The sequence below is a fragment of the Diabrotica undecimpunctata genome, chromosome 9 (genome assembly GCF_040954645.1).
Source record: "Diabrotica undecimpunctata isolate CICGRU chromosome 9, icDiaUnde3, whole genome shotgun sequence".
In the NCBI taxonomy this organism is placed as follows: domain Eukaryota; kingdom Metazoa; phylum Arthropoda; class Insecta; order Coleoptera; family Chrysomelidae; genus Diabrotica; species Diabrotica undecimpunctata.
In genome coordinates, this window is record NC_092811.1 from 68,279,368 (window position 1) to 68,302,754 (window position 23,387).

The following is a 23,387-nucleotide window of genomic DNA, read 5'->3' on the forward strand; positions in this document are numbered from 1 at the left end:
AAAAAGGATAACAAATGAGAGAAAAACAACATATCGTTATCCACTTACTGTTTGCAAGAGATATACCTCTAGGAATAATAAAAACGATCTAAAATATCTACCAAAACAGCACAATAAAAGTAAAAGTGGAAGAACTAACCGACCCTATTGAAGCTGTCAATAGGGAGATTACCTGAGTCCTCTATTTTTCAACCTGATTAAGGATGAAATAATAAAAAAAGTAAGAAATAAGAAAGGATAACAAATGAGAGAAAAACAACATATAGTTATCCTTTTACTGTTTGCAAGAGATATACAAGTAAACAGAAATAACTGCGATGGTGACGATTTGACTCGACCAGACATTGATTGATGCGGTGTTGCCTAATCGAATATTATTTTAGAGGTTGTCCATTGAACTGTAATATTAATACTCCATAATTACTGTAATGAGTTTATAATTATCTTTATTATCAGAGCCCTAATATCAAAGTTAAAATGTTTGAGGTAATTGATAAAATATGTTATTTGCTGAAGTTATTAGTCATAATCATTAAAATGAACTGAATGAATGGAAATCTATTAAATTAGAAAGCTAAATTTGTTTCATACTGAGAATTGCGATATTTAGTTAAAATAAATTGTTTCCGACGGTTGTCGAAATAAGCTTATAAAAATAAATTTACCTGTTTTTATTTTCAAATATCAAGTTCGCTATTTTCGCTGTCGGAGTTTAATTGTAAATCGTCGCTATCTGAATCTTCATCTGGATTAATAACAATACGATCTACGACTACATCAATTAGTGGCTCTTTTGACATCAATTCACGTTCAGTTGCGATGACTTTGTCTGTTATTTTTTTCCACTCCTCCACAGGAAAGGTTTCAAAAAATTCGTCCGACAGCTGCTGGATTGATGTAAATGTAAAGTCTACATTTCTGGCTCCTACATATGATTTCAAAGCTGCCCAAACCATTTCAATGGGATTCAAATCTGGATGGTATGGTGGGAGTCTAAATACATCATGTCCTTGTGCTCGTATAATTCTATCGATTGCATATTTTATATAACGAGGTTTATGCAATTTTATTATGTTATAGAGATCAGGCTTCAACATAGAGGCAGTATATGCAATATTTCTTTCCCGAAGCCATTCCTGCATAACACACTTTTTCGATGCAGATGTGGGACATTTATCTTCCTGTGTATTATGGTATGGCGCATTATCTAACACTATTACACTATTCGGAGGCAAGTTACACAAAAGATTTTCTTCCAACCATTTTTTAAAATTTGCATAGTTCATGTCATCATGATAGTCTCCAGATTTTGACGTCGACTTCCACCTCACATAAGAACCAGGAACAAAACCTTGTTCATTTCCTGCCCCAACAATAATTAAACGTTGCCCTTTTGACACTGGTTTTTTAAGTCCATTATTACTGGTATCACACCAATTGTTTTTTGCAATATGGCTCGTAAGTAAATAAGTTTCGTCAGTAAACACTATAAATTTATTTGCATTTCTTGCTTCCTTGATATTCCTCAGATATTGCAGCCTTAAATGTCTAATTTCGTGTTTCTCTATTAACATTTTTCTGTTGTCGACTGTTTTTTTCCAGCGAAACCCAAGTTTGTGGAATTCCATCCTCATACTTTCTCTACTACCTGCATAATTCAATTCATTTACAAATTTTTGGTGAATTTTTTTAATTGTGGGAACTTGTTTATGGCGAAGATGAAAATCATATATTTGTCTCCGTAATATACTTTTCTAATACTTTGTATTTTTGAGGACTTTTTTTGTCGTTTATTAGGTGTGGAGAATCCGGGGGTTTCTCCATTTTCAACCTCATGACCCTCTTTAGCTATTTTTCTGACGCTAGATAAACTGACACCTATAACAATTGAATACAGTAAAACCTCCGTTAACCGAAATATTTGGGGGGGAGGCCGTTTCGGATAACAAGAATTTCGGTTAAAAATAACATTGTTTTTTATAATATTCTTGATCAAAGTATTGGTATTAAAAAATACTATAAGTTGATTTCGTAATGTTTTCTAATAAGTAAATCCAAAATAAAGTAATAAAATTAAGGAAAATGAACAAGTTTAAAATGCTTTTTTAAAGAAATCTGCTATTTTTTTCGCGTTTTCGTTTGACAACGATGTTTCTCTCTCCCTCCATCGTTAATTTGCAGAGCGTCATAAGTTTGCTTCATTCGATTGTTCGACGAAACGTAAAGTAATCTGAAAAGGACAAAACTTTATGTAATGACAACAAAAATTAAGAATCTAGTCGTGTCCCTAACTAATTAGGCCTACTGTATAAAATTCTTTCCTCTAAAGCATTGAAAATCTCGTCGACGGTCTTGTGCTGCCTGTTGCCTCTTGGGTCGTCATCTTCGTCATCTGATATGCTCAGGTTGTCTTGATAAAGAACCATATCAATGATGTCCTGGTCGATGAATTCACGTTCTGAGTCATCAGCTGCTAACCAGTCACGTATCTCTTCTTAGTTAATTTCGTCATGTCCCGGCAAATTTTTAATGAAAGGTTTAAAATCTTCTGTCGTTTTCTTACCATTTTCTTCTTCAGGATCGTCAATTAAAATCTTATCAAAAAGTTTGTTCCAGTATTTTTCCAAAGTTGAAGATTTGATCTTGGCCCACGACTCAGCTCACCAATAAAAATGTTTTATTGTTAAAGATTTGAGAATTTCGGGAACACTTTTGGACTAATTCGTCTCCTGTAATAACAGATGTCTTAAGAATGCTTCTCTATAATGTCTCTTGAATGTCTCTATGACTCCCTGGTCTAACGGCTGGATTAAGCTTGTGACATTCGGTGGCAAAAATCTGACAATTGTCACCATTTTGTAGATTTTTAGGGTGAGGGCGCATTGTCAACAAGCAACAATGCTTTGATGAGAAGGTTTTTTGATTTTAAAAAGGATTTTACACTTGAGACGAATTCATTTTCAAACCATTCTAAAAATAAAGTGGTTGACATCCATGAACTTTTTTGGCTTCTATACCTTAAAATGCCTTTTCGGAAATATCTTTTAGAGCTCTTGGTTTTTGTGATTTCCCAAAACACATAGACATCAATTGGTGAGTGAAATTAACGGAATTGTTTACGTTTTGCGACAAACATTTACTTTTTATTGACGAAATTATTGAAACTGTCAGCCGTTTCGGTTAAACGATGTTTCGGTTAAAAAGGTTTCGGTTAAGGGAGGTTTTACTGTATTATATTAACTTTTTCCTCTTATTCGATTATTTTCTATATCTCTATAACACCATCTCTTTTTTTAATTGATTTATAACAAAAAATGGTAATTTAAGTATGCAAAACATTTATAATATATTATATACATTTTAATATAATTATATAATCGATTTACCTGTCAAAGCAGCTACTCGTTCTTGCACTTTCGATAACTCAATAAGAACATTTCCTTCTGCTTCCTGTTGCGTAAATTTTAAAACCGAGTATATAATTTCACGAGCTTGTGCACTCAGAACCCGATTTTTTACGGCACTTACGTGATTCATTTTAATAATAAGAAATAAAATAATAAGAAATTTCACCTCTTGCGTACTAGAATATTATGAAAATTCAACAATCACTATTTCACGAATTACGAGGTTATCTGACAACGTAGCAAATAGCAACGTAGGTTTTATATGGATGTTTACGCTTCGAAAAATTGCATACAACTGACTATCGGCTCCTCCGTTTATCGATGAAGTGACCTTGAGCATTGCAGCTATATCTGTCGAATTGTACTTCTACGAATAATCAAAACGATCTAAAATGTCTACCAAAACAACACGATAAAAGTAAAAGTAGAAGAAGAATTAACCGACCCTATTGAAGCTGTCAATGGGGTAAGACAGGAAGATTCCCAGAGTCCTCTATTGTTCAACCTGATTATAGTTGAACTAATAAAAACAGTAAGAACTCAAAAAGGATAACAAATGGGAGAAAAACAACATAAAATAATCTGCTATGCAGACGATGCAGTACTACTCTCTCAAAGTGAAGTTGATTTACAACGTATGCTGCTCCAATGTAATATAACCGCCAGAAAATTTAACATGTTAATTTCCCCAAAAAATATAAAATGCATGGTTACAACAGCAAATTGACTAAGATGTAAATTGGAGCGAAGAGGTCAAATAATAGAACAGGTGATGGAGTTTAAATATATAGGCATCACATTATCCAGCTACGGAAAGCTCGAAACCGAAGTGGAAGTCAAGTAAATAGAGCCAACAGAGCCGCAGGCTGTCTTAATGAAACAATATGAATAAAGAAAAATATCGGGAAAGAAAGGAAAGGGAAAATTTACAAAACAGTTACAAGACCAATAATGCCATATGCGGCAGAAACAAGACCTCACACAAACAGGACAAAAAGGATGTTAGAAACTGTAAAGATAAAAACACTTAGAAAAATTGATGGTAAGACACTATGGGACAGAGCTAGAAGCACAGAAATACGACGTAGATGCAAGGTGGAGAACATCACAAACTGGGTAAGAAATAGAAGAGTAGAATGAAACGATCATATGCCGAATGACAACAAATAGAGTAGTAAAGACGGCAAGAGACGGTTCCCCAATAGGAAGATGATCAGTAAGAAGACCGCGAAAACAATGGAATAACAACTTACCTGCGGCGCATTGAAAAACAGACAGCGTCATGTCTATATAAAAAGAAAAAGAAGAAGAACAAAACACAAAACCTTTTAATTTCCATGTATTATTTTCAACTTTATCTTGAGATAGAAGATTTTATTTTTCTAGAAAATGAAAAAGGCACTAAACACAGAGCCGAGATAACTGATATTCCAAAAAAAAAGGTTCAGTGTTTACCAGCCTTAGGTTTCTACTTAAACATTTAGGCGTCGAATGTCGCTGTGGACCGAGCGACGGCGACTGGCTTATCACTGAAGGTTTTTTCTAGAATACCATTTAGCAGCTGTCTGTAAGCATCTGTAGGGTCAGATTTTCAATCTAGGAAGAAGGACGAACTAATATTATTAATGACGAAATAATAAGAAAATGCCTAAAATAAGGTTATACAAAATCAGAGAAGTATGTTTAAAAACAAGCAACAATATTGTTATGTACTAGTTCTAACACCACTTCAGTTAAACCACCATATACTTCACCTTAAAATTTCTAATATTCGAACATAACAAAACACAAAAATAGAAAATTACCAAGAGATTACAGAATACCGAACGAACTCCTAAACTACGGAGGACCAGATCTGACCAAACAACTATTAAAACTAATCCAAAAAATAATAGAACAAAACAGAATTCCTCAAGAATGGAGATCAAGCGTCCTAATACCTCTTTTCAAAAAGAGAGACAAACACAACACTAAAATTAACAACCAAAGCGATAACAAATAAATTGAATGAAATTATAACACTAGCAGAAGAACAAAAAGGTTGTAGGTTGAGAAGATCATGCAACGACGCTATTTTTATAATGAGGCAAGTGCAAGAGAAAACATCAGAAAACAACAAACCGGCATATCTATGTTTCGTAGAACTTACAAAGGCATTTGGCTGGATCAAACTAAAAGGCGTTATCCACTTACTGTATGCAAGAGATATACTTCTTGGAATAATAAAAACGATGTAAAATATCTACCAAAACAACACAATAAAAGTAAAAGTAGAAGAAGAACTAACCGACCCTATTGAAGCTATCAATAGGGAGATTACCTGAGTCCTCTATTTTTCAACCTGATTAAGGATGACATAATAAAAAAAAGTAAGAAATAAAAAAAGATAACAAATAAGAGAAAAACACCATATCGTTATCCACTTACTGTTTGCAAGAGATATACTTCTACGAATAATCAAAACGATCTAAAATGTCTACCAAAACAACACAATAAAAGTAAAAGTAGAAGAAGAACTAACCGACCCTATTGAAGCTGTCAATGTGGCAAGACAGGGAGATTCCATAAGTCCTCTATTGTTCAAACTGATTTTGAAAACTGACATGACATATCACCCCAACATTTCTGTTAGATCGGGAGCCATTCTGTCTCCGGCTTCTGCACGCAATGTAGCTTTTCTTCAATAATTTTAAAGTGTTTGTTTGTCCTTTTGTAGAGTAGTGTGATGTACAATTATATGTTTATGACATTTTGTTCTTGTCGGATAGGCCGCAATTGACGAAATGCCCCTGAAGATGATCTAGGGATCGAAAGTACTTGGGCAAGATTAAATTAAACTGTGCTCGATATATGCCTTTTATTTAATCAAAGTTCATTTATTCGAGCATTCAACCTTATATTTATTTATCTAAAATTCTCTGAGGTACTATAGAAGCAGGCCACAAAGTAGTCGGAAAAACTCACACGCCAGTACCGTGATGGAATACCAAATGTGACGAAGCCGTCAAAAAATACAAGCGAGCTTTTAACAAATTCAGACGATGTCCTACTACACAAAATCAAATAGAATATAAAAGACTAAGAGCTGAATCTCGATATCAGATTAAGCAAACCAAAAAACAAAACTGGAAATCTTTCGTGGCATCCATCAACAACTCTACTCCCCTGTCTGCATTATGGAGGAAAATTCGTCAACTATCTGGAAAACAACAAAACACCTAAATTAGTTTCTTAAAACATAATGATCAATTCATTACCTCAACAGAAGAAATCACAGAAATTTTTACAGACCTTTACGAACAAAATTCCAGCACTAATAACTACTCTCCAAATTTTCTTCAATTTAAATTTAGAAATGAAAAGAAGGAGATAATGATCACAGAGAACACGGAAGACTACATGAACTCTCTAATTTTACTGGAAGAAATGGACGATGCATTGTTTGGTATAAAAAACTCTTCTCCGGGTCCAGATGATATACCAATAATTTTTCTTCAAAAGCTAAGCACAAACGCTAGAATATACCTCCTTAATGTTATGAACCAAATGTGGATTTAGTACTACTGTCCAAACTCTTGGTCAGAATCATATATTATCCCTAAACCCCAAAACTGAAAACAGATCCCCAGTCCTATAGACCAATATCCCTAACCTCGTCAACCTGTAAGCTATTTGAAAAGATTATAAGCCGTCGTCTTACATGGTTTCTGGAAGATAAAAAATTACTTATCCCGGAGCAAAATGGCTTTGGTCAAAATAGATCAACGACGGATAACCTAGTTGATCTTGAATGCGAAGTTCACGAAGCACTCATTAACAAACAACACTGTCTAGCTATTTTCTGCGATATAACAAAAGCCTACGATTGCACATGGAGATATGGTATAATAGAGAAGCTTCATTCCTGGGGTATTAATGGAAAATTCCTAAAATTTATTCAAAATTTTCTTTAACTTAGAACATTTAAGGTACGAGCAAATGGAACACTATCATCAACTCGAATCCAGGAAAATGAAGTCCCCCAAGGATGGGTGTTAAGTTAAACTTTATTTCTTGTTGCAATTAACGACATCTTGGAACAATGTCAACATCCAGTAAAAGCAAGACTATACGCAGACGATCTGGTTTCCTACTAAGAGGAACAAATCTAGAATCCACTCAAAGAATCCTACAAAGCGCATTAAATAATCTTCAGAAATGGTCTGACAAAACAGGACTCAGTTTCTATATCGAAAAAACAAAATGCTTGTTCTTCTTAAAAAAGCGAAAAGAGGATAATCCAATTTTAACATTGAATGGTAAGAATTTTATCTTTGTAAAAGAAATAAATTTCTACGGTCTTACATTTGACAAAACATTGAATTGGAAAAGTCACATTAAACTACGAATCTTTTCATCCTTAGTTCGATCAAAAATTGACTACGGCTCAGTGGTATATAACTCAGTCAAGAAATATGTTCTTAAAGAACTAGATGTAATTCAAAATACGGGACTGCGAGTTGATGTGGATGCCTTTCGAACAAGCCCCATACTAAGTATATGCAGTGAGTCAGAGCAAACCCTTGAGAATTTAGAAGAGATTTTTTAAGTTTGTCGTTTGCTTGTAAAGTTCTATCCTCTCTAGATAACCCAGTCTACCACAACGTTTATAGCAATCGTTTTAGCCACTACTACTCATCTCATCCTCAATGTAATCCGCCTTTCTATGAACGAATTATTCTACGAACTAAATACTCCCGACAATACACCACTCTTCCGAAAACCCTCCGCCTCCATGGACTGTAAATAAACCACCAGTAATCACTGATCTATCAAAATTTAATAAACATGAATCCCCACCAGCCTTATTAATAAACCACTTCAAAGATATTATGGATAGATTTAGCGACTACTGACAGATCTACACAGATGCATCAAAAACAACGGACGGAGTCGGCGCAGCCATTTTCTGTAATGCTCATAATGCTAAATTTAAGTTCCATAACAAATGAACTATCTCCAATGCAGAACTATACGCAATCCTTGAAGCTCTAAAATTCATTAACAAAACGAACCAGAGAAATTACACAATCATGACTGACTCAATGAATGCCCTTTGTGACATCCAAAACATATACTCTAGCAACCCTAAAGACATTTATAATATTGTCATAAAGACATTTACAAAGAACTTCAAAATATTGCAAAGGAAAACAAACACGTGGTATTAATCCGGGTTCCATCTCATATTGGAATACACGGTAACGAAGTTGTGGACCGTCTAGCTCACGAAGCAGCGACAAGTGATGGTCAAATGTAATTGAATAAAATAGTGCCAAGTGATATTAAATTGTGCTTAAAAAACGTAGTTAGTTGTGCGCAAAACAAATGGTCGCAGTGTTACGAAAAACTAAGGCAAATTAAAGACAATACTTTACAAAAACAAGCCTTTGTGTTACCTAGAAAAAAACAAGTCACCTTTTCTCGACTTCGACTTGGTCACACCCGCCATACAAATCTTTACCGAATTACAAGAGACAATCCTTCATACTGCAAGTGTCAAACCAACAGTACAGTAAAACATATTTTAACCGAATGTCAAATTTTCTTAGAGACTTCTTAGAGACAACAATCATCAAAACAATATTATAAAGTTTTTAACGGCTATAGGCATAAAAGATATTTAAATTAAAATCTAGTCTGTATCACAAATTACATATCGATGGTGAAGGATCAATATGTCCTATCTAAAAAAACGCTACTTTTCAGGAGAGCGAAAAAATTATTTTATAGATATAGTTTTAATGGACTAGGTACGAAAAAAAAACACGTCAATTTTATTTTTTTAATATGGTTTTTTTGTAAAAAGGACAGTTTAAAAAAATATTTCTTGTAATACTTTTAAAAGATAGGATAAATTGAAATAAAAGTTTGTGATACATAGGACATATTACAATTCATAATTGTACCATCTAATATTATAAAAAATAGTTCCAGAGTGAAACTATTTGGCGCATAGGATATTTGGCGCATATTCTTCTATCTAATTGTTCTTATATTAAGAACAGAATCTATCTACCTATTAAAAAAACTCAACATTTTGCAGTAAATAACGAAAAACTAAAACATAACATTGTATTTTTTAAACTAAATAGGTACAAGTCAAAAATAAAATAGAAATTTCACATAGGCAGAATTGTAAATTTCAGTATTATGACACTTCACGGCCAATACGGAATCCATCTTTGTTACGAAAGTTTTACTCTGAATATGACAAATTGTCGTAAAAACTGTGACAATCTTCTGGAATTACCGATTTTAATTCCTGCAGGTTTTGCCATTTCGATTTAGGAATTTTACACCTTTGCGTGTACAGCGGAGGATAATTTTCAATTGGAGGATACTTTTTAGACCTTATTGGTAATTCAGTGAATTCTGAGCTAGAATGATCCAGTTTTACCTTGATAACGCCCTGTGGATCATAATTGATAACCCTGATATCCATAACTACCGGATCTTTTGCTACTCTACCTGGTCGTATCGATGAATATCTCAGAGGGTTTGTATAATTTTTAAAGAAACTGAACTTACAGTTTATTGCTTCATACGGAGATGGGTTTTTTCTGGCTTCTCTAGTAATACCAATATAATCGCTTGGAAGCTTAATTTCCGGTTTTTTAATTTTCGTTCAATACAGGCATGCACTGAATCGACTTCCATCTGGGTATGCCCAACTTCCAAAAACTTTTGAATAATTTGTACATTATGCATTATGCTAAAGTTTAGCAAAGCGTTGGACATAACACAATTTCTATTTTGCGCCGTACATCCGTCCGAATATATGATTATCGGTTTTCTATCATCAGTGAGACAGTATTTGGTAAGGTAGTCTATTAGGCAAGACGTGAATGTAGAGGCTACCAGTTGATTGTTCTGGTCCTCAGAAAACCAGTAACAAGTAGCGTGTTTTGTAGCTACGTTATATACTGTGATGTTATGGCAGCACAATTTTGTTTTATAATAAAAGGCATTTGCCTGGGTGAATGGTGCAAGTTTTACAGCCTGAACATCGAGTTCCAGGGTGATTTGACTGCCAATTGCTGCTTCGTTTTTATCTTTGTCTTTTGCAGCTCTAGCTGTATCCTTTTTGTTAATATGATCCTGCCAAATATTCTCCATAATATTTCCACTTCTGTAGCTTGCACACGTATTACATTGATCCTTTTTCGTGGGCAAAATTGAAATATTTTTCTTGACAATCATTGCACTAAAGGTCGTCCTGCTTACACATCCAACTGTTTCTTGTTCACACTAACTAAGGTAGAATTTATAGACATCCATTATCCTGTGTGGAAGGTAGGTTCCAAATACAATTTGGAGGAGCTTTTTCTAGCATAGTGTGAAGGCATTTTTGGGAGGGCATTTAAAAAATTGTCTAGAAAGTCTATGTTGTCTAGTAGTTTCTGATCAGTTTTGTACCGTTTACCACCTGGAGCATGAGGCATTTCAAAAGAATTTTGTTTAACCCAATATTGTACCATCCGATACTTAATTCCAAGCGTGTCTAAAAACATTTGTCGGCAAACCTGTAACTGTTCTTGTCCATTATTTAAATGGTACTGTAAAGTTTTGGTACGTCTGGAGTCATCTCGATGAACAGTATTTTTTATTTTATTAATATGCTTTACATGTGCTGCAACAAAAGCATGTCTTTGTTCCCAAGTTATTTTCCAAAAATGCTCGAAAATTCTTTTTCTAACGTCTTCTGAAAACTCGGAACAATACCTAAATTTTGATTTTCTACACACTTCTTTGTCACAAGTGGGTTGCATGTGACGAGCATCTTTTTGTTTCAACTGTTCATACTTTCCTGTTTGCCCTTTCATGAATCACAAATAAGGTTTCCCTTCCATTCGGAGTTCCTTATTTTTGTTTCTTTTCCATTGGCTAGGATCAGCAACATTTCTTCTTTTACGCCCTTCATTAATATTGTGATTATTGGGATCAAGTTCTGCTTCAGAACTGTCTGTAGAATTTTCATCAGATCCTTCGCTATGGCTATTATAAACAGGATCATATTCTGAACCATCATTTGATGAACTTCTGTTTACAAATATTTGATTATCCCTTAGATTTGTATTTGAAGTTGACGGTCCTTCAATACTTAACTGCTGATCAGCTATGGGACCTTGAACGTCATTTGACAAATCAGTATTTGTACTTGATGGTTTTACTGCACTTAAATGTTGATCAGTTGCGAGACCTGCTTTTTGATTGTCAGTAGTAAGTAGTTTCATCAAGTTGGTCAAGAGCTGGATTATTTTCTGCACCGTCTGTAGCTTTGTTTGACGAATCTGTTTTTGAAGTTAATGGTTCTACAATAACTGAATACTGATCTAAATCTTTTCCGACTTTAGGACTGTTAGTAACGTCTTGAAGGATAATATTGTGTCCTGTTATAATCGGATCAACTGTAATAGGTACATCCCGACTTGTTACAGATTCCCCCAAAATAGATATTAAAGTGATCGTTTCAGTAACGTTGATTTCATCAGTTGCCTAAAAAATTAATTAAGATATAATCAAGAATTGCTTTGAAGAGTATTAGTACCTTAGTCACAGTTTTGGCTAATTGATCGCTTGATGCTATCTGTAACTCTCTTGCCATTTCAATAATTTTTTTTCCTCTCCCTGATGGATGCATTCTTTTAGTAATCACCCTGTAAATAATTACTTATTATAAATCAAAAACCCTTACGTACTATTGTACAACAAATAGAGTGGTAATTATTTATTAATTTACAGTAGAGTATTTTTTAACTGTAATATACATACAGCCAGATTTGTCATAGATTAATTTTACCTAGGTTTATTTTATAAGATTACAATACATAATTAAATTTTATATGGACAAAAAGCATAAAGTCCTATCTGGCAATGTTCTTATGAGTGAATTATTAGCAGTAATAGTTTCTGATAAAACGAAATGTCCTATATATCTCTAACCTAACCTAATCTATCTCTTAATATAGCTAATATTTAGAATTTTAACGGTAAATCAATACTACAAGTATACTATTTGCTTCATACTATTTTTATTAACAACTTACCAATATCGTGAACAAAAATAAACGTAAAAATAAACGTTTTTCTACAGAAAACTTCGACAAATCACCAGCATGTACTTTAGTTTATGGAGAGAAGACACTAAATGCTTAGATAGGATTATTTACTTGCAGATCTGTTGACGCTAGAGATAGTACAACTTGAAATTAGATGGTACGATGCGATGTTGCCTATTTCTCGAAAAAATATAAACTTTGTAAGACATCATTATCCTTTTTAATAACTTTGCGCCAAAAATCTCAATTTTGAAAAAAAGGAAGATAGGACATATTGATCCTTCACCGTCGATATATCAATCTTCTTCCATGTTAGTATGTAATTAATATTTACCTTTCTTTGTTCTATGTATTTTTCATTGTTGTCGTCTATAACCTCAGTGGTTCGGACGACATTAAATAAATCAGTAAAAAAAAAAAATAAAGTAACATGCATTATACTTTTATCAGAATTGTTTTCATTCAAGCACATTGATTTATTATTATTGGAATGCATGCTATTTTTAGTTACTGATAAATATGGTTTGTACTCACTTTCAGTGGTCTTGGGATTACCTGACTTCAATTTAAAACAATTGAAGATGTCATGCCCTAGAAGATGGCAGTGCTTGCATTTCAGGTTTTCTCGGAAACATTTCGCTGCAACATGTCCTCTGGTACCGCAATTGAAACACCTGGTATTTGATGTTTGACGAATAAGATCTTTTAGACCTATTTCTGGATCTACTCATGACTTATAAGTTATAGTTTAAACCGTATAATGTCTAAAGTTAGAGCTTAAACCTTATATTTAAATTATAACTTAGTTTCAAAATTCAAAACTTATTTTTAAATTAACAAATAAGTAAATATCTATTTAAACCGTATATTAATGTCTAAAGTTAGAGCTTAAATCTCCAAATTTACAGGTCGAACCTTGTATTTAAACCAGAAACTGATTAATTTAAACCGCATATTTAAATTAGAAAAAACTTACTGCGTTGTGATTGTCCAAAATAAGCACCAGCTGAAGAAGTCCAGGCCGTGTATCTAAACAGCACAATGTGTATAATGTATAACTCTCTAGTATTATAGCCTTAAACCTTTTATTTAAACTATAATTTAGTTAATTTAAAACTTATTTTTAAATTAACAAATAAATAAATAACTTATATATCTATTATAGTTTAAACCTTATATTTAAAATAAACAAAGAATACTTTCTTATCACTTAAATTCATGTAAACTCTCCGGTATTTTTTTAAAACGGAAAACTTATTAATTAGTCACCCAGACAAAAAATTATCTGCATAGATTATACGTTCAAACTGCACCGCAAGAAATAACAATAACATAAACGGCCAAAGCACATGAATTTAATTACCCTAAACCCGAACTATAAACTAAATTAAAAGCGAGAACTCTTTCCAAAGATTTATTTTAGACTATTATAATTTATCATTCTCTATCGGAAACGATAAATTCGTCACCAACAAAGAATGATTTCACATTTTTTACTTTAGGCAAAATTGATAAATAGTCTTTTTACGTTGTATATACAGGTCCGTCGTAAGTATTTCTTAGTTACATTTTGGAACCGGGAATGGGTCCAACGGACGAAATAAGTAAAGATAGCACAGGATAATATATATTAGAAAAGATATAGAAACAAACAAAAAAATAGACGTAAAATTACCAAAAATAAGATAATATAGAAACAGGGCGCCACTTAACTGTTCAGTTCATCACACTGGTCTTATTCACAACCATATAAATAATAAATTTCCTGCGAGGTGAATAATAGTACTACTCAGGTCTAAGTGTGCGGTTCTTGGCAACATGGCGGAATACAGCATACACGTTGAAACTGCTGCATTAAATAAAATGTGTCTAGAGTATTCAAAAAAAGTTGTAAGTGCTTTAACTTGTATAAAATGCAATAGTTTTTATCGTCCTGGTTGTGCAAAATCTTTAAATCATGTGAAATTCATAAATAAAAGTGACATTGTTTGCTGAGAACTAGAGGATAGGTCTAATCTTAAATTGGACGATGATTTCCTAAATGCTATTCAGCAGGTTTCGATTGACAATAAGGTAGATATAAAAATATTTAATTATATTATTAAACAAAAAGACCTTATTATTAATGGTCGGCATCAACAAATAAAGGTATTAACAGACCAAATCAACTTTTTTTATTCCAATAAAAAAGGAAATCCCATGTTTATCAACGAAGATACAAAACCTGAGAATAAACAAGTATTTGCCCAAAGCAACAAATTACTAAATACTCATACAGAAAACCATAACAGCGTTGCCAAAGGTTCTCAAAAATCTCAAATTGCTATAAAACAAACTTCCAGTGCTATTTTAGAAGCTGAAACTGCTGCAAAATGTAACAAATATATTAGTTTAAACCAAAATATAATACCTGAGTCGGAAGAAAGTCATTGGCAAACTGTTTCTCGGAAAACGTCCAGAAGAAAAGTCAAGATTGGAAATAACGAAGATATAAAAATAAATGGTGTACAATTTAAAGGTGTTGGTTCCTAAATATATGGACTTGCATGTTTATAGGCTAGACCCATCAATGTTTAATGAAAATTTATTGAAACTAATACAGAACCATTTTTCGAGGCTATAAGTAACCCTCCGAAGTCAAAGATTCCAGACCAGTATTCATCCTTTAAAGTGGGTATTTATAACCAACATTTTGAGAAAGCTATGGACCCTAGCATATGGCCCCAAGGTGCATATGTACGGCGTTTTTTAGTGAAGAAGATGCCATGCCTTTACTTCAAATAGTATAAATCAATCTCAAAAGTTGACGGTTTGTCACTTAAATTTTAGAAGTTTGAGGTACAAAATTCAATATTTGACAACATGAAATTTTAAATTTGTTCGTGGACTCTTATGTATTAACACGTTCCTTGCCGATAACGCGCTGGCGCGTCGCTACAAGACTTTAGCTATACGCTGACGACGCTCTCGCGCGTTCAGACTTTTATTGATTATGATCTTGGATTATTTCACTGGCTCTACAAGAGGGTCTTTTATATTTCAAAGGCAGGTAACTAGGGATCAATTCTCTAACTTTGTTCTTGTTTCTTCGACTAACGACTTTTTGTCCAGACAGGGTGTCTATATCTTTTGGCTTTGTAATAATTGTAAATATTAGTAACAGTACATAAAATTCTGCAAATGCTTATTATTTTGTCGGATTAGTAACCATGTAAAGATTAGTAATTCCCAGATTTCAATATTTCTCCTATTTTTTGACTGGTGGATCATAAAGCTTGGTAATACCCGGATATTTTCAGTGTTTCCCCTAAATATGATTTGGGTTCTTTTACATCTCGTTTGGTTAGTTTATATTTGAATGACATAGGGTGTGCATATTGAAGTGTAAAAATGAATAAAAATAATATAAATGACGATATTATACCAAGTGGCTCAAATTCAAATAAAAAAAGAAAGTTAGATATGAAAAAAAAAAATTATCAGATGAAGAACTGTTGAGGTTATTAGAAACAAGCGATGAAGAATTTAATGACTTTCTTGATTCAGACAGTGAGTGTTTACCAGAATCTGAGGATGAAATTGAAAATAACTTACCTGCAGCACTTATTGAGGATACGGAAGATAATGTATGTTATAAAATGAAATGCAAATATTAATCTTTGAATAAAACTATATTTAATTGTAGACTAAGCTGCTCGTTAAAGTTGATGGAAGCGATAAATGGGAAGAAAATGTCGATGGTATGAAAAATTTTCCTTTTTTAAAACACCAGGAGTTACTAATACAAGTTCCCGATAATAATCCAATTCACTTTTTTCGAATGCTACTTACTGATGAATGTTTGCAGCAAATATGTGATGAGACCAACAGGTATGCCGAGTACGTTTTCTTGTTTAATTCAGGGGCGACACATTCTAGAATTTTCGATTGGAAAATTTTGACTCCCGAAGAACTGCTAGTCTTTTTAGGATTGGTTTTACATATGGGTCACATTTCATTGCCTAGGATTGAGGATTATTGGAAAAAGAAAGATACTCTTTTTGCTAATGCAATTTTTTCCACTTTTATGGACCGGAAGAGATTTATGGTCATACTGCGTTGTTTGCATTTTAGTAAAAATCCAGAAGAGGGAGAACAAGTACCTGAAGACAGAATATATAAAATTAGATCGATGATAAACTTTTTTAATAAGAGAATGGAAGAAGTTTATTATCCTGATCGTTATTTGAGCTTAGATGAGTCAATGGTATTACACAGAGGACGACTTAATTTTAGACAATACTTAAAAAACAAAAAGCAAAAATATGGAATAAAGTTGTATATGTTGACCGAACCAAATGATCTAATTTTAAAATTTTTAGTTTGTTCTGGAATGTTTGACGATTCAGGTGGAAAAGGACATGCCAATAAAGTGGTTGTGGGGTATTAACAAACAAATGTACTATTACGAATTAATAGTACCTAAATTAACAGAACTATTCCTTCGATAACTCTGGCGAGATATAATGAACTTTTAACTCATAGGTGCAAATAATTATTAAAATTTAAATGGTTGCAATAAACAATCAAAAAACAATTTATAGGTTTAGGTAAAACTTACCGCTGGGTCTAATTACCAGGGTTTGCATTACGAAACAACGAACAAAACCAATTCAATATGCGTGCATGGGTTCACTTGCCGGGTTACGTCTTTTCTTTTCAACGACTGGTGCTCTTCTGGTCTAAAGGGACGCATTCCACGAGCCCGATGGCGGTACTTATAGGGATCGTAGGAATACAGGGAGGACAAATGTTTTGATTAGTTCACACAACCATATTTGAATTTAAACATTCTCCCCCCTTTAAAGGCCATAAAGGCCATAACTAAAACGATAATTAATACAAACAATTCCTATACAAATCTTAAACAAATATTCAAAATTAAACTAAAATAAAAAAATTAAAATTAAAATAGTGGTTTCGTCGCGGTTATATTAATAAAAGCTGAACAAAACAAAATTAGTAAAAAATGTTAACCATCTAATTTTCATCTATCGGCAAGGGACAGATTCGGACAAGAGGCCGTTTTAAGGTTCCGGTGATCGTACGCACGGTAGTCACTCGAGCTACACCGTCTTTACCCTCATGCAATTCAACAAGACGCGCGAGAGGCCATTTACACGGAGCCAAATTATCCTCCTTTAAAACAACTAAGGCACCGATTTTAGGTACAAAGCCAGAATCTAACCATTTGGATTTTTGTTGCAAGGTGTGCAAATATTTCTTTCGCCATCGAGCCCAAAAATCTCTATGGATGCGTTGTAACAACTGCCATCTGGACAAACGATTGAAGGATACCTCCGAAAAATCAGGCACAGACAAAGAGGTCAAGGGTTCAAGAGTCAGGAAATGTCCGGGGGTCAAAGCATTGAGATCTTCAACATCATTAATTAATGGGGTGAGAGGGCGTGAGTTTAAGACGGATTCGATTAAAGTTAAAACGGTATAAAATTCTTCGTAGGTCAAAATTTGAGCCCCGACTATACGGACAATATGTTCCTTTACAGAACGAATTCCGCGTTCATAAATACCACCAAAATGTGGAGCAGCAGGAGGAGAAAATGAAAACTTAATATTTTCTTTATCGAGAGCGCTCTCCATGAAGCTACTAAGCTGTCGATAAGCACTATGAAAATTAGTGCCATTATCACAAAATACTTGCGATACTCTGCCTCTCCGAGCGATAAAACGTTGTAAAGCGGCCAAAAAGGCTTCCGCGGTCAAATCACTAGCTAATTCAAGATGTAAAGCCTTTGTAGCGCAACATACAAATAGACACAAATAGGCCTTTTGAGTTCTAACTCCCCTGTAACGAGACATGGTTATCGAACACGGTGCACCATAATCTAACCCACAAATCGAAAAGGATTTAATGGCACCGAGACGAAATTTAGGCAAATTACCCATAGGGGGTTGTAAGTTTTTAGGAGATTGTTTCCAACATCTAATACATTTGGACAATACCAAATTAACGGCTTGTTTAGAAGACATTATCCAAAACCTTTGACTAACCAAAAACTGAGTACTCTTAAATCCAGCATGTAAATACTTCTCATGATAATGACGAACTAGAAGAGTAGTAAGGCGAGATTTTTTTGGTAACAAAAACGGGTGTTTTGCTTCATACGATAACGAAGACTGAGATAGACGACCACCTACTCTTAAACACTGAGTACTATCATCTAAAAATACTCCCAACTTACGACATGGTTTTGGAAAAGAATTTGATTGAAGATGTTCTTCAAAATACTTTTCTTGTGTAAATCTGACAAGAATAATCAACGAGTCTTCTAATTCTACGAAAGTCAAGGGTCCTGACCGTTTCGACCTTTTATAACGAGAGTTGTGCGCGAATCGCAACATAAAAGCCAAATTTCTTTGGATCGAGGGCAAAGACGATTTATTTTTCAGCAAACATGACAAAAAATGTTCCTCACGAGTGGAAACAAATACTAAAGCTTTCTTTATCTCTTCCAAAGAGGATTTTTCCTGCAATGAGGGAGGAACCTCTGGAAAAATTAATGGAATATTATACAAAAACGAAGGACCTGTTAACCAGTCTAACTTTGATAGAAAAGCGGCCGGTAGCCATGCCTCGCGAAGGCGCATCGGCTGCATTATTTCGAGATTCGATATAATGCCAAGAATAATTTTGACTATGGGACTGGATATACGAAATGCGATTTGCGACGAAAGTTTTGAATCTCGAGGGGGAACCTTTAATCCAGTGCAATACGATTTGCGAATCTAACCAAGCATACACATTTTGAAATATTATATGCTTCCACGACTCTAACACAAACGACATACGTTTTACCAAATGAACAGCAGCTAACATTCTAATCGAGGTATCGTAATCTGTTTTATATGAGCTACTTTCGATTTGGCACACAGTAAATTAACTTGAACTAGGTTACGAGTATCAATACTACGAATATAAACGACACAAGCATATCCCTTTTCATTAGCATCGGCAAATCCATGAAGCTCTAAGATGGGACATGAGGAAATATTCAAAAAACGAGGAATTTTGAACTGTGAAATAAGAGATAGTTCGCTCTTATATTCTTCCCATACACGAATTATTTCCGAAGGAGGGCGATCATCCCATTTAAGACCGGTTGCTCTAAGTTGCTGGATTAAATGTTTAATAAAAAAGGTAATAGGTGTTAAGTAACCACAAGGATCACACGATTAGTTGATTGAGACGAACTCACACTAATACTGTATGAAAGGTACTAAGACTAAAGTCCGTGTCAGACAATCAAATATTTGATCAAACTAGTTTGACCAAACCAAAAACTTGACAGCATATGACGTCACACCCTGAGTTTGATCAAATCCTCTAAAAATAGAGGATCTTCTATTTTTAAGGTCAGTTTGATCAAACTTTAATTTTGATTGGTCGCAAAATATTATAACGACAAATGACAATCGACATCAACACAACAGTTTAGGTACATTTCTTTTGTTGATAGTGTGTGGTTGTTATTTATTTTTCTATTTTGCTATTTGCTGTTTAAAGACAAATAGTTTAAAATGTCTTGGAGCCATGAGCAAGTTTCGGCTTTAATAGATTTATATAGAGAGAGAGGAGCAATTTAAATGTGAAACATCCTCACTATTATAAAAAATGTGCTCGTCAGCAATGCTTGGCGGAAATTGCTTTGAAATTAAATGATATAAGGCCACATATTTCAGGTAAGCTGATATTTATTAGTGATAATGTACTTCTTAATGATTAAACTTTGTTTGTAGTTGAGGATATCAAGCAAACAATTAATTCTTTGAGAACCCAGTTCAACAAGGAATTAACAAAGCTTCGCAAAACACCAAGTGGTTCAGGCTGTGATTCGGTAAAAATCTCATTGTGGTGTTTTGAGGATCTTTTGTTTTTTCAAGATCAATTTACGGCTAGGGAAAGCGATTGTAATATGGGTGAAAAAACAAGTGGCAATGAAACTGTATTAATAAATGCAAATGTAAGTAAATATGTAGGTAATAATCACCTGTATAATAAATAATCACAATCAGTCAAAAATACAGTATATGAATCATCATCATCATTTAACCCGGATCTATCCACTGCTGGATATAGGTCTCCCTCAGTCTTTTCCATGTATTTCTGTTTTGTGCTGTTTGCATCCAATTTTTGTCGATCCGTTTTATGTCATCAGACCATATTGTTGGTGAACGACCTGTACTTCGATGTGCTTCTTGTCTCGGTCTCCACTGTATTATTCGCTGTGTCCATCTGTTATCCGACATTCTAGCTATGTGCCCCGCCCAGTTCCACTTAAGGGTCATAATTCTTTCTATGGCATCTGTCACTCCTGTTCTCCGTCTTATTTCCTTGTTCGTGATCCGATCCCTACGAGATATGCCTAACATCGATCGTTCCATGGCTCTTTGGGTAACACACATTTTATTTCTTACTTTTTTGGTTAGTGTTAATGTCTCTGCACCATATGTAAGTACTGGCAACACGCACTGATTAAAGACTTTTCTTTTAAGACACATAGGCAGTTCTGATTTAAGAACATAGCTTAGCTTGCCGAATGCCACACAAGTGAGTCCTATGCGGCGGCTTAGTTCGCACGTTTGATTATCTCTTCCTATGCGTATCTCATGTCATAAGTATTTATATGAGGTGGTTTCTTCAATATGCATGCCATTTACTGAAATTTTTTCGCTTAACACAAGATTTCTCATCGCATCATCGATTCTGTCAGCAAAAACGACAATATCGTCAGCAAACCTCAAATGACTAAGCATTTCTCCATTGACATTAATTCCTTTTTCACTCAGATTTCTGTTCTTAAACATATGCTCTAATAATGTTGTAAACAATTTTGGCGAAATTGTGTCTCCCTGTTGCACTCCCCGTTTTATTTTAAATACGTTGGTCTTTTTATCTGCCAGTTTCACACTTGCCGTCCCATTTTGATAGATGTATTTTATCATGTTTATATAGCGATGATCTATACGGCACTCTGTTAAGGCTTTTACCATCTTTTGATTACTTATTGTGTCGAAAGCTTTTTCGTAGTAAACAAATATCATGACTAATGGCTTGTTATATTCAACACACTTTTCTATTAAATTCTTAATTACTTGTAAATGATCATTCGTGCCATATCCTGCTCTAAAACCTGCTTGCTCTCTTGGCTGATAGAAATCCAACTTACTTCCTAGCCGGTTGGTAATAACTCTTGTAAATTGCTTATATACTTGTGACAACAAGCTAATGGGACGGTAGTTTCTAAGGTCGCTGATATCTCCCTTCTTATGAAGTAAGATAATTTCCGCGTTGTTCCACTGCGTCGGTGTTATCGCTTCGCACAGACATTTATTGAACAGTTTAGCAAGTGTCAGTAAGAGCTTATTTCCTCCTAGTTTTAGGCTTTAGGTCATTACCCTGTCTTCACCTGGGGATTTATTGTTCTTCATCACCCGAAGTGCATTTTTAATTTCGTCAACAGTTATGTTCGGCATTAATTCTGAGCCTTGATTCTCTATCTTTGGTAAGGAGCGTCTTTCATCGGATTCACTTGTTTCATAGAGTTGTCTGTAGAAGTCTTCCACTGTTTTCACTATTTCTTCCTTATCAGTCACAATGTCGTCTTGTTTATTTCTTAACTTATGTATATTCTTTTTTCCTGTGGACATGTTGTGTCTTAAAACTTTCAGACTTCTATTTTTCTCTATCACCCTTGTCACCTCTCTCATGTTATGTTGCCGTATGTCTTTTCGGATTTCTTTGTTTATTGTTTTACTGAGTTGACTAAATTCTACCTAGTTTGTGTTATACCTGTCCTTTAGCCTCCTTCTTTCTTCGATCAGATTTTTAGTGTTGAGACTTATTTTCTCAAGTTTTTTCTTCATTTTAGGACAGCACAACTTCTCCGCTTCTTTAAGGGCTTTTACGATACTTTCGTTTCAAACTTCGACCTGTGTTTCGTCGTTGATTTGTTGAAGGTTATGGTCAATGATGTCACGAAAGTGGTCTGTATTTTCGGGCGGGGTCCATTTACGATTGTCTGATTTTATCATTTTTGTTCGTTCATTCTTTAAATTGAACATAATTTTTGCTCGAATCAATCTGTGATCGCTTCCAATTGTAAATCTGTTTAAAACAGATACATCTTGTACAATTTCTTTTTTATTAGCAATGATAAAATCTATTTCGTTCTTTGTGAAACCGTCTAGACTTTTCCAGTGGACGTGGAAAAGTCCAGAGGGTTTCACAAAGAACGAAATAAATTTTATCATTGCTAATAAAAAAAAAATTGTACAAGATGTATCTGTACAATATATGAATAAGTAATAATAAAAAAAAATAGTCACCTGATGTAGGTAAACCACTTAATCACTTCCTACTTTTGCTTTTTTAGTTGGATGACGAAGACATAAATGTGACTCAAGAAAATGAAATTGAAGAGTCATTCATTAGTGACGTAGAAAATGCAGAGTTACAAACCCCACAATCAAAGACAACCTCACAATCATAAATGCTCATCAGTGTCTGAAGAAAACATTTATTTGTCTTCACGTAAAAGACAAAAACTGGAAGCAGCAGAAAATCCACTGAGAGAACTCTCTAAGGCTGTTTTAAAAGTAAGCCAAACTTCTAGTGAGGACTCCTTGACAACATTTGGTGAATTTGTTGCAAGTGAGATTAGGAGTCTTCCAAAAATAACCCAAAGGGAGTGTAAAAATTCTATTTTAAGAACTTTAAGAAGTTTACTTCAAACTGTGAGGATAGCAGTGAATGATGTTAATTTTAAAAAAATTTTTATCTATTTGTTTTTATCTATGTTTTGTCATATGAATTTGAGTA

General features: G+C 34.0%; 2 protein-coding genes and 1 long non-coding RNA gene across 3 annotated transcripts; all 3 read right to left on the reverse strand.

Moving 5' to 3' along the window:
* Positions 1-677: 677 nt before the first annotated feature.
* On the reverse strand, positions 678-9,891 carry LOC140451063 (uncharacterized). The gene is made up of 3 exons (XM_072544781.1): positions 9,700-9,891; positions 3,387-3,450; positions 678-1,648 (listed from the first exon to the last, which is right to left on the reverse strand). The coding sequence occupies exons 1-3, from the start codon at positions 9,889-9,891 to the stop codon at positions 678-680; spliced, it is 1,227 nt and encodes a 408-aa protein (XP_072400882.1).
* Positions 9,892-11,690: 1,799 nt separating this feature from the next.
* LOC140449665 (uncharacterized) lies at positions 11,691-12,793 on the reverse strand. Its single transcript, XR_011951856.1, has 3 exons — positions 12,497-12,793; positions 11,998-12,106; positions 11,691-11,945 (listed from the first exon to the last, which is right to left on the reverse strand). It is a non-coding gene; the product is annotated as an uncharacterized lncRNA (long non-coding RNA).
* Positions 12,794-17,527: 4,734 nt separating this feature from the next.
* On the reverse strand, positions 17,528-18,367 carry LOC140451064 (uncharacterized). Its single transcript, XM_072544782.1, has one exon. It carries the CDS (start codon positions 18,365-18,367, stop codon positions 17,528-17,530), a length of 840 nt encoding a protein of 279 aa, XP_072400883.1.
* Positions 18,368-23,387: the final 5,020 nt, after the last annotated feature.

Bases quoted from the DNA above. Each gene is read 5' to 3' on its own strand.
- LOC140451064 (XM_072544782.1), bottom strand. From the start codon at position 18,367: ATGTCTCGTTACAGGGGAGTTAGAACTCAAAAGGCCTATTTGTGTCTA.
- LOC140451063 (XM_072544781.1), bottom strand. From the start codon at position 9,891: ATGGATATCAGGGTTATCAATTATGATCCACAGGGCGTTATCAAGGTA. The intron at 3,451-9,699 runs GTAATTCCAGAA...TTTACGCAACAG, and splicing joins ACCTGCAGGAATTAAAATCG to GAAGCAGAAGGAAATGTTCT. The intron at 1,649-3,386 runs GTAAATCGATTA...TGAATTATGCAG, and splicing joins ACGAGTAGCTGCTTTGACAG to GTAGTAGAGAAAGTATGAGG.